Below are 15,309 nucleotides of genomic sequence, written 5' to 3' on the forward strand. Positions count from 1 at the left end.
TCAATTCGAGATGGGCTTCATCTCGAGATTAAGCCCACTGGGCTTAAATTCAAGGTTTTACGTTATTTGATGGTTAAATGTATGAATTAGCATCTTCGTGTATTTGTTAATTTGTAAAGAAACTATTTTTTAATTGTAATTTTTAATCAAGAGCTAGTAACTTAGATATCAGGAAACGTTTGTGAATGATGGTTAAATTAGGCTTTTGAACAAGCCCAGGAGACGGGACACAAATTCTAAGGACACCATTCTGTTGTACACTTCTGTTTTCTCCACCCTTTCCTCAAATTACAGAGGAATCTTAGTAGCATTAGTACAGGACTACTACCATTATACATGTGATTTCCTATTCTTAGCATGGAGGTATAAATTTTCTTAGTAAACATTATGGAGCATTGCAATAATAAACAGTTTGTTAATTTCCTTTCTCTTGTAAAATTTCATTCCTCTTTGTCTTTCTTTGATGCATTAATTCTCTTCTGTAATTGTCTTATTATCTTATTAATTGTGTTTACATAATTTGCTCTTTCATGAGACAACTTAGCAATTACTGTTTGTCCTTTGGGGCTTGTTTAATGAGCTAGAAGTCAATTGATCCCTCAAATATAAACTTTCCTGGACTAGAGGGTGTCAGACATAAAATATTGCATTGTATTTCTACCAGATTTCTTTAATTTATTAAATATTCTTCCAAGTGCTTTTTGTGGTGTGCTGTACCCAGGTGGGCCATGTTTTTTACCCTTTCATTTTCTTTTACTAAATCATTATTCAGCTGTTATTCTGTGTAATAATCAGTGGCGGATCCAGAAATTTGAAATAGATGGCCAAGTGAGGCCTTTCGCAGATGGGAGGTCTATACCACCTCAGCTCCGCCACGGTTGGGACTGAGGTTAATAAAATTTATGACTTACAATTTGAATATGTTTTTCTTCTTTTATCCATTTAAATTATTATTTTTTTACCGGGTACCTGGGCTGGCTGCCCCCCCCCCCCACCCAACTTGAATCCGCCACTGATAATTGGTAAAGCACCAAATGATAACCAGAAAGTTTGTGGCTTTGATCCCTATTCAAATAAATAGTTGATTTTTGCAGTTGTGTTTTGTCCATGGGATGTGCTCGTTTAGCCTGTGGGCACCATATTCTGTTCTGTAACCTTCTATTATATCTTGTTAAAATGCAATACAATCTCATGTCCATCAGGTGTCCAGTTGAGGTCATACTACCTGCAAGGCTTGGCTGTACCACAGACCCTATTGACTACACCAAATAGTTACAAAAGTGTAGTTCAACATAAACAGGGAGGTTTTATAATTAGTACAAGGTTTATATTAAATTCGTTTTCAATTGTAAATCAGAACTCTGTTTTCAACATGTCTCAGTACAAGTGGTGAAACAGAATGTTTTCAAACTGTAATTATTTAACCTTTTGTAATCAGCAATTTTTTAAAATAATTTTTAGTAGAGTACTTTAAAACCTTAAAATGAAGCCCTTGGCTTCTTTTTTTTTTTTGTTAACTTTGGATGGGCTTCATTTTGAGGCTACTTTTGCAAATTTAAGAAGGGGGGGGGGCTTCTTTTCAAAATGAATGCTGTAAATTTTGTGAATTTGTACTATAAAACATGCATAAGGTGACTGTAACATCAATCTGTATCATGGAGTGTATTTAACTGGCATTAAATCACCTAAACTACTTTATAAAACAAGCTTGTTTTTAAGTTATTTTGTTTTTTGAAATTCATGTACAGTGTATGTACTGTCCCATGGGCTTCTTTTCAAGGCTGATTTTGCAATTTAAAGGGGGGGGGGGCACGCTTCAATTCGAGATGGGCTTCATCTCGAGATTAAGCCCACTGTGCTTAAATTCAAGGTTTTACTTTATTTGATGGTTAAATGTATGATTTAGCATCTTCGTGTATTTGTTAATTTGTGAAGAAACTATTTTTTAATTGTAATTTTTAATCAAGAGCTAGTAACTTAGTTATCAGGAAACATTTGTGAATGATGGTTAAATTAGGCCTTTGAACAAGCCTAGGAGACGGGACAAAAATTCTAAGGACATCATTCTGTTGTACACTTCTGTTTTCTCCACCCTTCCCTCAAATTACAGAGGAATCTTAGTAGCATTAGTACAGGACTACTACCATTATACATGTGATTTCCTATTCTTAGCATGGAGGTATACATTTTCTTAGTAAACATTATGGAGCATTGCAATAATAAACAGTTTGATAATTTCCTTTATCTTTTAAAATTTCATTCCTCTTTGTCTTTCTTTGATGCATTAATTCTCTTCTGTAATTGTCTTATTATCTTATTAATTGTGTTTACATAATTTGCTCTTTCATGAGACAATTTAGCAATTACTGTTTGTCCTTTGGGGCTTGTTTAATGAGCTAGAGGTCAATTGATCCCTCAAATATAAACTTTCCTGGACTAGAGGGTGTCAGACAAAAAATATTGCATTGTATTTCTACCAGATTTCTTTAATTTATTAAATATTCTTCCAAGTGCTTTTTGTGGTGTGCTGTACCCAGGTAGGCCATGTTTTTTACCCTTCCATTTTCTTTTACTAAATCATTATTCAGCTGTTATTCTGTGTAATAATCAGTGGCGGATCCAGAAATTTGAAATAGATGGCCCAGTGAGGCCTTTCGCAGATGGGAGGTCTATACCACCTCAGCTCCACCACGGTTGGGACTGAGGTTAATAAAATTTATGACTTACAATTTGAATATGTTTTTCTTCTTTTATCCATTTAAATTATTATTTTTTTACCGGGTACCTGGGCTGGCTGCCCCCCCCCCACCCAACTTGAATCCGCCACTGATAATTGGTAAAGCACCAAATGATAACCAGAAAGTTTGTGGTTCAAATCCAAAAGAGCAAATATAATGTATTCAAAATATTGTATAACATTGTTATTTCAAGTTTGTGGTAAAGAATGTATTTATTCTTACATATTATTTTTGCAGGAATATATATTGGATAGAATGGGGTGATGAATCCAGGATCCAATCTGCAACCCTGGATGGGTCAAACCCAAAAGTCATTGTCCAGGGTAGTCTCCTTAGACCTTCAAGCTTAGCTATTGATGTAGTGGATAAGCGGTTATTCTGGATTGACAACGAAACCAAAATTATTGAGTCCGTTAATCTAGATGGTACAAGCCGGGAAACCATAGCAACTGATTTAAAGTATGATACTATTTTTTAATTGTCCAGAAAAAAAGCATTCTGAAAAATTAATATTTTAATTATAATTTAATTAAGTCTTCAAAATGAGTATTAAAATATTTAAGAAAATAACAATAAATCAAGTTCAAATATTATATTAATTTTTTTTTAGTAATTGAATTGAGGCATATTTTAAGTTATCTTATCAGTATAAAAATTTGAAAATTACTATAGTGCATTAAAGTATAAATTTTTAATTTAATAAAATATTAAAAAATGATTAAAGTAGGAAATAATATTGGTAAATTAAATATTAGATCATATTAGTATTTTAATTAAGTAGGTTGTTACTAATTAATCAATTTATCTCTTTATTTAATATCTTAACAAAGATTAAAACATGATGATCAAAGTGGCCATGTGAACATAAGCAAAACATTTTTACTTAATTTCACCAGTAATGCTCTTGTGGGCTTGTCTGTGTTTGCTGACCAGATATTGTGGACAGAGCATGAATCTTCTCTCATCCAACGTGCTGATAAGTATACTGGTAAACGAGTTGACATCCGTGTCAGCAACACCGGAATCACAGTCAATCCTGTCTGCTTAAAAGTTATGCACATTCTTCAACAACCATTCTCAGACCCTCTAGGTTTGTCAAAATTCATACCACATTACATCCTCAGATTTATAGACTGATAATCTATAATCATTTATATTGTCAAATTCAAGGTAAAAACTGTAATAGTGTAGGATCCCGTTGTGATGTATGCAGTTAACAAAAGAATTTTAACCAAAAAAAATCCTTAAACTAAACCTATTCCTAAAACTAAACATGGTGTTTGCCAAGGTGCTCATTCACCCTTAGTATAATTGTTCTTACAAGTCAATGTATATTTTCTGAAATCAGTCAGCTAAATTTAAATATTTTCAATAGTGTCCCCTCATTACAATCCTTTTAAGTGTGTTAAATGAGCAATTCTGTGTTGTTATTGAATTTTTGAGTGGTTTTTTTTAAAGATTTACAACAGACTGAGAATCAACTATACTTTGATTCATTATAAATGTTTAGGTTTTAATTGTACAAGACTGAATAACAAATGCATAACAGTACAGACAAATCACATTCATATCACATTTATCTTTTAATATTACATGCGTACTAAGTAAGTAAAGCATTTATCATTAATGTGTTTAACATTGTAAATTAAAATCACCATTTTACCAACACAGATTATTGTCTTTACAGCTGGCTACAATTGTACACTAAATTTAAGTTGCGACACAGATGAAGCAGGTGAATCTACCAACAATCCATTCATCATATTCTCAAATGCTCGCAGCATCCATCGTATAGACTTCTATGGCCGGGATTATCAGACTATTGTCAGTGACAACGTCGAGAACGTCTTGTCTTTGGACTACAACCCAAGAGATGATGCAATATATTTTGCCGATGCATCGTTGAAGAGGATAGAGCGGGTGAATCTTGATGGGACAGAACGTACAATTGTTGTAGATACGGATATCGACAGTATTGAAGGTCTTGCTGTTGACTGGATACATGGAAAACTTTGCTGGACTGATTCAGGGTAAAAAATCATTTCATTTTGAACATACAGATCTGCTTTCAATGCATTCGTAAATAGAAAAATTCTTCTTAATCCTAGTGAAGCGTAAGTGTGTGATATAATAGCGATCAATTTAGGGCGGACTTTTGCGACATCTTCTTGTATAAATTGTTTATTTTGAGAACATTAGCAATAAACAAAACATGATTTTCATATTCCATCTGTTTAGATCCTTGATTTTATTTACAGAGATTTTAAATTAGAAAAGCATGTTCTCTAGTTATACATTTTGATATGTTATTTGTTTATGTGGATAGAGATTTTCCAAAATATTGGTTTGTGAAGGCAGATTGGCACAGCGATCTTCATTTAGGTTCTGAACCTCGTTGTCGAGGGTTCAAATCACACACACTGATCATTCTCAGCCCACCATGAACTGTCGATGGGCTGTGAAGTTACTCTATGCTATGTTTCAGCCCTAGGTGTGAGTATTTCATAGCTTATAAATTAATTAAATACTTTGTGGCCGCTTTTTGTCAACATTTACGGTAAGATCAGGCCTGATATATCATGATAAAAAAAATTATCTACATTCCACATGTTTTTTATTCTTCTTTATCTATTTTATAGAAAAGTGTGGGTGGCTTGCAGTTCTTTATCGGGTACCAACATGAAGGTTATAGCTGGCAACCAGATAGATAAGCCTAGAGGCATTGCTATTCACCCAGCTCTAAAGTGAGTATACCGCCCTCTTTATGCTAACTTATTATCATAGTATAATGGCCAAGTTTTATGCAATCTAAAGTATCCCCTCTGTAGTTTTAAAACTCTTTACAAATTTAACAAAACACAACATCTATAAAAAACAATTATTCAATACAGAAGTGAAAGGTTACTTAAACAGATAACTACAAAAAAAAATATAAATGACTTGCGCTATAAAAATGATTATGTACAAATTGAATTCTTAATAACTATTGCATAACAGATAACAGATATAAATGACATACTTTTAAAATGATTATGTACAAATTGAATTCTTATTGATTATCATTAATATAATTACTGCATTATTATTAAAATTTATATTTACAGACTTGGCCTCTTTTTGGCTATGCTAGTTTAATAATATAATCTTTTTGGCTATGCTAGTTTAATAATATAATAATTACTGTATATTAATAATAATAATGATTAATGAAATAATAGTTAGTCAGTCAGAGGGCTTATTCGCAACCATGGAACACTTTAAAGATTTTCAGCAGTGCCTTACCACGGCCACTTTTTTTTGTAAGGGACATCGGCACACCCCCCTCCCCCGGACCTCACATCGGGCAAATAATGGCGCCACCACTGGGCTTATTTGTGGTTATACTATGTATACTAAGCCTGAAGGTGCTGCTTTCCTATGGCGGCCATCTCGTTGAATACACATACACATCTCTGCATTGCTTTGTCGCCTAGTGAGCACTATAGCTGTTTAATAGCTCTATGATTTTGTCGCATTATTTGTTTTTGATAATTTTGATCCCGTGTGCATAATTATGGCCCATGTGCATGTTAAAAAACGCAGTACACTTTTGTGGAAAGAGTATGGGATTGTCTCCCGGTATACTGCCCAATATTTTTATATTTGTCATTTTTTATATCTGGAAATTGTAACCATTTGTTGTAATTCAGTTTTTAACTACGATACATTTTAGAATAAACCTTAAATAAATAAATACCACTGGACCCCATCGGAAATAAGTCTTCTTCAGACTTTTGTGGGTTATCCTTAGTGTTTACACCAAATAAATCCATCTATCCATCTTAACTGTATGCTTTCCTATCTTATCAGTCATGTAAGTGGATCTATTTGATATTGTTATATTGCATTCATTGTACTGTATTATTCAAAGTTGTATGCTAAAATATTCAACACTTAATGGAAACATATTGGTTCTATTCACATGCTGGGGGAAAAATATGTGCTGACTGGATTCCTGAATGCACTATCCTGAATCAACATCACTTATTAAATGCCATCATCACTAGGCTGCTATCAGCTTTTATTGCTATTATTATAATTGTCTAAAGCTTGCTTAATCATAATATCTTTTATAGTGCATGTGTCAACAAGGCTTTTATGCACTTCACATTAATGACCAGGACATAGAATAAACACTGATGCAACACATATAGCTCCCAAGGGGATAACTCCAAAATGCTTCAGCTAGTAATCAGCACATAAGCCTACCGGGTACCTAATTATACTCTTTGGAGGAGAGAGACAACCACACTATAGTTAAAGCTGTGTGGTTGAGGTGCTGGCCTACCAATCCCAGGGTCATGGGTTCAATTTCTGTCAGTTTTGCAGGATTTTTTTTTTCATAGGACCAAAACAACTCCGCTCCCTAAACCTCATATTGAGATTTAGTTTGTGTAAAGCATCATGTGTATGTTTGACCTGTGAAAAGGGATTGAAATGCTTGCACCAAGGGCTGACACATAGCTTGAGCCACTTCACAGCCTATCAACAATGCAAGTTGGGGTATTTAAGCATGGCCGACCAAGATTGGTCAGCGTGTAGTTTGAACCCCTGACTACAAGTTCAATAACCAGAATGGAGACCACTGAGCCTAACCACCTTGTCTGAATATGGATTTATGTTAGCTTTCAATTGAAAATTAGAATGAAAAAATAGATGCATTTAAGTTCATGGTTAAAATATTATCTTAAATAAACAATTAATATTGAATTGTTAAGACACATTTTTATGTGACAAATAACTGATATACCCATGTTTGGGTATATGACATCATTATGTCCATATATGGGTACATCACACACACTCATGTTCCTTGTAAAGGCTAAGAGAATTTGTATTCTTGGGAAAAAGCACTCTACATTGTCTCTCTCCACTCAGGAGTACAAGTGGGTTCCTGGTAGGTGTGAATGTCAATGTTAAATTGCAGAAGCCATAAAATGAAACATTCCCCAGGGAACTGAATACTGTATTTATTCAAATAAACGCTCTCCTTGAATAAGCTCCCCCTCCAGAGCCTCATTTGAAATACTTGTTACTTGCATAACGCCTTTCTTTTCAGTTACGAAGCGCTGTAAGCAACTCTCCACAATAAGTCAAAAACATCCCCCACTCCCGAGTAAAGCTTGCAGAAAACCAAACTCAAGCAAAGTGTGCTAACTGAACTAATGCAATATAGCAGTAGAAAAATGAGAAAACAAACAAAACCATACGCTCTAAGCATTGTGAGAGGACTATTAAAAAAAGGGGTGTTTTTAGATGGGCTTTGAACTGCCTAAGCGAATCACAAGGTCTGAGAGAATTAGGCAGATCATTCCAAAGTTGCGCAGCAATTGAAGGGAATGAATTGTCACCAATACATTTATGGTAGACCGGTCGAACAAGTTGGATGAATTTGGAAGATCTTGTTAAGCACACATGGGTACGTAGTGTTAATAGATAATTGGAAATATACAAAGGGCAGATGCCAGAATGTGATTTGAAAACAGAGAGGAGAAGTTTGAATTTAATTCTTTAATTCTTCTCCTGTACAGGCAACCAATAAACGCCTCCTCTGATAAACACCCCCCCACCCCACATCTATGGAAGCAGCATCATTCTCAACACATTCTATTCATATTTTACTCCAGTGAAATGACATTTTCTCTAACCTGGTTGGAATCAATAATTCTTCATGATCATGAATTATGAATGAATTATGTGTTGTAGCTCTACATTACAGTGAAATAAAGTGCTGTTTATTTGAGTATATGTACCCATTTTACACACACACAAAAATAAATAAATTAATTAAAAAAAATATATGCCTCCTCCAACAATACATGACCCATGGCATTTATTTGAATAAATAACTAAATAAATACGGTATGTGTTCTGTAAAGCCAAGCGCTCACGGCGTCATTCGACAGCCACACGACAAATTGAAACCCCCTCCCCCCACCCGTGAGCGGTAGACAACATGACGCTGTATGCTGATTGCCGGTGGCAGTCTGAACTCATCGTCATTAAAAACAATCTGTTGCATAGAATCGCATTTGGCCGATGACTGTTGGGGCGTAGTGAGTGTGCCCGGCTTAAGTGGTCAATTCAATAAATAATATAAAGCGCAGAAACCTTGACATGCGCAAAAGACCAAAACAGTATATTATTAGTAGTACTTCAGAGTCATACATTAAAAACTATTACAATGTTAAAATAAAAGTGTGCTGCTATAATTATGACACATGCATTACTTAGCCAGTTACCAGACACTGCGTTCTGCTTACCAGAGGTCTCTGATGTCATCTCCCCCTTCCCTTCTCCCACCTGCAATAATAGTAAGTCTATTTTAAGGTTGATGAGAGTTTCATTCTGCTTTCCAACCCTTTTATAATAGGTTTCTGGGTCAAGTGAATCAGATCTGAAATTTTCATCACCTTTTTATTGCGATCCATATCATGGTAATACCTGAAGGACTTGTGTGTTTTTTTCTGACATTTTTAAGAACAATGTTTTGCAGTCCATTTTTTAAAACTTCTTTGTATGTGCCCTGAAAAAGTCTAATCGTATAAAAGTTTTAACAGCATTAGAAAAGAAACAGACATAAAAACTGAAATAAAAATGTCTGAGAAAGGGCACCAGGAATGATTCAGTGCTCATAAAAAAAGGGGTGAATATACCTTTCCCCCTTATTAATTTGGACAAATTGCTTCTCTATGAACAGAGTTGTATTGAGCAGTACTTCTAGTACAAGTAGTAATAAGGAAATAAGTAAATAAAATAAATATTTCTTAAGGATAACCTATTATTAAAATATTGTAATCATCACTTTCACTAATCATAACTATAAGATGTCATTGACAAGCTGCCTTGAGGGGTAATTGCGCATGTAGATTTTAATTGTATTTGACATTTTGATTGTACCTATCGTTTTGTCCTCAATCAACAGAAGCTGTACAGCTTCATGATATATTCTGTCATCCAACTTCCTGATTTTAATTTTCTAATACTTTGATGATTTTAAATCTGATAATGAATTTATCATTTGACCATATTCAAATCATGATTGTGTGTGCGTCAGCTAGTTTCCTGCCTTGTGTAATCATATATCTTCTCAATGGCAAACTTGATGTTTTGAGGAAGTTAGAAATCATAAAATTATTATATTATTTAACAACATATTAATATTATTGCTGTCTTTATTTTTCTGGGTTTTCAAAAGCCTGCACACATGATCATACTCAAACCAATAATAACATTTGTACAGACTTCCCTAATGAATTAGAACATTGTCCATCTTTCAAAAGACAACTTTTTTTATCAGATATTTCTGGGGAAATACATACACATACTATCAAAGTCATGTTTGTCAAGCAAATAATATAATTTATTCAGAGTCTGCATGGTTGATAATATTATTTGTTCAAAATAATTCTGAACAAATATTATTCTGACAAACATAACAATTATTTATTGTAGCTTCCAATAGACATTGAATAATTAATGACAAGATTTTATTTCATCAGATGGTCTTTGAAACAAGCATCCACTATCAAACTCTGACCATGAAGTTTGATAGCTCTGTGGTATGATCATACATTTGACTTGAGAGTGAAGTCTTACAGACAGCTATCTGATAGTGAATTTTTAAATTACTTGCATTCCCTCTGGAAAGTTCCTGTGAACGACAGTCATTAATTGAACACAAATTAAGAATGAATAACCAAATACAACACTGCCATCCCTAAGGTAAAGACCCCTCTCCCAAAGGTATAGACCCTCCCCGAAGACCAGTCAGTGCCTGGTGTCAATTTTGTTGGACATGGATTTAAAGAGTTTCTCAGCATTGAATTCATCAGGTGTTAAGAGATCATGACTTTTATATGGAGACTTATTTCCCATGGGACAGAACACTTCTCAATTGGGAATTTTCACTGCCTGTTAAACAGCAAATCACAGAATGGAGTATAGTCTACCTCCATGATTACACAGATATCAACTCATGGCTCTTTCCCTGAGGAACTATGTGTCCATCTTATTCCTATGATTCAAACATTTTCTTACACGCTCACTGAAAAGACAACATATTTTTTCTTTATTCACTTTATAAATAAATGCAAAGTGCAGAAATAAAAGGGGCGAGATACAAAAGCATGACAGTTGGGGCCCCAGGGAGGGACTTCAACAGATGAAGAACCTGGACCTCCTTAGCCCCATAATGGTTTGGGCTGAGGTAAGACAATTCATGAATATGAATATTCTTCCCCATTTTTTTTTATTTTGAAAATTTTTTTGGAGGGGGTGGCAGGGGGCTTAAATCCACCACTGCATGAAACAAAAAGTTTGGGACAGCAATTTAGACATTTACTTTACAAGGAATAAGAGAAGCATTAAAAAAACTTTGTTCTCAATGTCAAATGAAAACAAGAACAAATGTAAAATATAGTTTACATGTTTAACATTCAAATACATAACACAATTTATAATAAGATGAATATTAAGGCAGAGAAAAAGAGTAGTAATATATTATCATTTATATATTAAGTTGAAATACGAAGCATCTTTATAGAATCATGTAATTCTTGAAAATATACGTGTTTGTGTATCTGATATTTGTCGTTACAAATTAACCTGGATTTTTGTTGTGGGGCAGTTAGCGAATTTGACCTATGATGAAGCTAAGTGTTCCTTTGCTTCAGCCCTTATCTTCATAATTGATTGGCTGTTTTCCCTCTTTCAGCTTAGTGTATTGGACTGACTGGGGTTCGAGTCCCAAAATAGAGGCAGCTCAGCTGTTCGACAGCAAAAGGGTAACAATTGTCGGAGATACGATAGTTTGGCCTTTCAGTCTGACTATAGACTTCCAGCGAAAGAAACTAGTATGGGTTGATTCAGGTATAGTTAATATTGTCACATTGCCTTTAGGTGACAAATTGTCAACGTGAGCCAAGAAATCAGAGTTTAATTATTAATATTCATATGATTTTATACAATAAATATTATAAAATGAATTTACTTAAAGATATTGTGTTGGGCCAAGCATTATTTTTTTTAAGTAGTCTAAAAATTAACAAGGCCCTACTATAACTAAATTTAAGTTGCTTACTACATCATCAAGCTTTTTATTGTATAAAAATTGATGCTAGTATGAATACAACATAATGCATAAATTGTGATTTAAAAAAAAAAATTTATATTTTTAAGATACATAATCTGCAATAAAAACCTGCAAAACCCTAAAAAAATTAGTAAAATTATCATCTTCCAATTAAAGAAACAAACCTTCGTGTGCACCTTGTCTCCACTGAATTGCACCGTCGGCTGATGCAATATATGTCTCACTCAAATTTTTAATTGAAAGTTAATAACTTGCGTTTAATTATGTACAAAGTTAGAAATTCTAACAGGCCTATTGAATTTTATTATATAATTCATGCTTAATATTTCTTGATGTTTTGCATGGCAAGTACCAATAAAACTTTCGGTACACGATGTGTAAGTATATGGTTTTTTTTAAGGTAAAACCACTGGTTGGTTGTCTGAAAGTTTCGGTGAGTTTGCTCAAACAATTAAATAATGATAAATGATGCCTAAATAATTCATGTCTAAATATTAGCCCACCACAGGCAGTGCCTTTGAAAGATCTTCTCACTTTCAAACATTCATCCTGATACCTGTTGAAATATAAGCATCCTCTATTACCATACCTTTCATTGGTTTTAGGGCGACAGTCTGTTGAGATGGCAAATCTTGATGGAACTGAGAGGAGTATAATCACTAAAAGTGGAGTTCATCGACCATGGTCAGTTGCCCAGTTTGGAAACTATGTTTGGTTCACAGAGGAAGAACGTGGTGAGATCATTAGACTGGACATAGACACAGGGCGCAATCCATTGACATTATCTGGTATTGGGGATTATCCTAAAGGAATACAGATTGTGCATCCAAGCAAACAAGACATATTTGGTAAGAATTGTAAAGTTGAAGTCGTTTGGAATGGCCTATTAGAATTTGAATAGAGTTCGATATTGGAACCAGGGCTGGAGAAAGTGCGCGACCGGCGGTCAGAGGCATTAAACAAAATAATAATTTTTTTTTTTTTTTACACATCACAATTTAATGCATACCAGTAACTAAATTTGATATTTATGCTTGCTCCAAACCACTAAATGTACTACTGTTTAACTATAACTAAATGTACTACTGTTTAACTATAACTAAATGTACTACTGTTTAACTATAACTAAATGTACTACTGTTTAACTATAACTAAATGTACTACTGTTTAACTATAATAGTGTAGAGATAACATTTGTTGTTGGAGGCATCTGATCAAGTTAATTTTCATGGTCAGAGGCACAAAAATATATTTTCCAGGCCTGACTGGAACAGACGTTCTTCATACACAGCACACGTCCAATACAAACAACTTTTATGTGTATGATCTTATTTTTTGAAGGATGCCCTCTAGTTTGTGCAGTAATTTTGAGGTAGGATTCCATTTTAGAGAAACCCAGAAAGTCAGACCTTTTGCCATTCTGTACTCTTTGCTGAGAGAGGATGCCAAGATTGTGTCCTCCTATAGATTTTCCCATTAAAGTCATTTTTTTTTCAAGGTACTTTTTTAACATGTAAATGCTGTACATTTGTCACTTTAATTAACATCCAATAAACTTTTTAAATGAAATCTCATTGCATTAAATGAATTCAACAGTCAATGTCTCTTTTTCGTGCACATGACTAATTTATATAATTTATTTATTTCATTTATCTAAAATCATTTTAGTGAGGATAAATCTAATCAGTGTCAAACACTGCTTTCAGTTGTGGCTCTCGATCTATACTCGTACAGTACACGGAACCAATGGCTTAACTTTCCATCGGAAGGACGAAGGAATTAGAGACAAGTTTCTTACCTAAGGACAAAATACACTTTAATTACATTGTCCTTTGTATGGAATGCTAAGCCAGAGGTTCCATGTATACTAAGGTGTGTACTGTATGTTAACTACATTACTCTAAAATTGATAATAAATTTAGAATTTTTTTAATTTCATAATACTGTATCATCCCATTGTGAGTGATTCACAACTTGGATTGAAATCAACTTTGGAAAGCTCTATAAACTAAATCTGAATAAAAAAATATCCAGGTGTTTAAGGATTTGAACCCAAGAGCGTGGTATTAAAAGCTATCGTAGAGCTCCCTATAATTAACCTTGTAATACAAAACTGTGGAACGTATGTTTAGCATTCGCCACTTTTTTCTCATGACTGTACACTGTACTTCGCTAATCCTTTGACCCCAGCCCTAGAATTTGTTCGAAAGCATGAGTAGCACCACAAAAATACAACATTCAGTGAAAGGTGAGAGTAGGCACATTGCTGCTAATCATTTCCAGCCTATTCCCACAAGCTTTCCCCTCTTGTAGAGTAATTCCTAAAGGATTTGTCAACCATGTCCTCGCAGCCACATCTGAATCCAAAGCCCCATATCAAATTCATAGTGTATTTTCCTTATTGGTAACTGACACAAGCATGTTTATAATTGCCACCGCTTGTTTCTTTATTGACAAGCTTGTTTTTAATGGATACTTCAATATATGTTATTTTTAAAAATTAAGAAAGAGGGTTGCTGTAATCGGAAAGTGAAAGTTTGACGTAAACAAATTAAATTAATGTAAAGTGTGGAAATGTTTCTGAACTTCCACTTAGATATCTTTAAATAAAAAAAGAAATTAAAAGCTAATGTAAATTTATATAAAGGGTTTTAGGTCAGCCTTCAAACTCACCTGTTTGATACCTGGCCTTGTAAACATATCATTTTTGTAATGTGTGCATTATAAATTATTATTAATATTATAGGCTTTTCCCGCTTCTGCAGGAATGCCATTGTTTTTGTTTCTGATCTAACCCGTTTCCCAATGTTTCTGCACAAGGTTTTTTAACCATCATTTCAGTCACTTTCTATGCTTAGATCTTGGTTTAAGCAAACCACATATTATAGCAAAGATGAGCCAAGTGAAATATCATGTAAAGCAATGTATTTTAAACTGTTAATCTATTATGGTAATAATAACTTCATAATCTCAAACAGTGCCAATGAGGAAAGCCACATGTCTCTTACTAGTTTTATTGCTATTGTTACTTATATAATTATTACTATTTTATTATTGTTATTGATTATATGTAATCCAATGAAAAAAACATATGTTTAACTCTTAACAGCACACCACTACTCAAAACTGTAGAAATCTTTCGTTTAATAAACTAGAGAAAATTCAAACTCTTTAGTCCAAACATGGATTTATCTATGTCAAACATTGTTTTTTGCATTTCCAAATGTTTTTAACCGAAAAAATATATTTAATCTTTACAAAAAAGTTATGCTAAGGTGACTAAGAACCAACACTAATTACTAGATCCTTCAGATCTATTTATAGTTACATGACATAATTCAACTAGTTAAGGGATGTGTACAAATAAACCTAGATTCTGATAACACTCAGAAGACTGTTTTTACCTATATAAGACATCCTAACTCTGGGGCAGCTTTC

General features: G+C 33.7%; 1 protein-coding gene across 1 annotated transcript in view; it reads left to right on the forward strand.

Moving 5' to 3' along the window:
- The window catches only part of LOC117109913 (low-density lipoprotein receptor-related protein 4-like), a 68,097-nt gene that overhangs the window by 24,152 nt on the left and 28,636 nt on the right, over positions 1–15,309 (forward strand). The window contains exons 6-11 of the mRNA XM_033252383.1: positions 2,976–3,197; positions 3,635–3,828; positions 4,426–4,768; positions 5,378–5,482; positions 11,494–11,648; positions 12,477–12,719. Coding sequence (XP_033108274.1) covers positions 2,976–3,197; positions 3,635–3,828; positions 4,426–4,768; positions 5,378–5,482; positions 11,494–11,648; positions 12,477–12,719 — 1,262 coding nt within the window. The remainder of the gene's footprint in view (positions 1–2,975; positions 3,198–3,634; positions 3,829–4,425; positions 4,769–5,377; positions 5,483–11,493; positions 11,649–12,476; positions 12,720–15,309) is intronic.

This window comes from Anneissia japonica, unplaced genomic scaffold (genome assembly GCF_011630105.1).
Source record: "Anneissia japonica isolate Jap-2015-1 unplaced genomic scaffold, ASM1163010v1 scaffold585_len4108843_cov191, whole genome shotgun sequence".
Classification (NCBI taxonomy): domain Eukaryota; kingdom Metazoa; phylum Echinodermata; class Crinoidea; order Comatulida; family Comatulidae; genus Anneissia; species Anneissia japonica.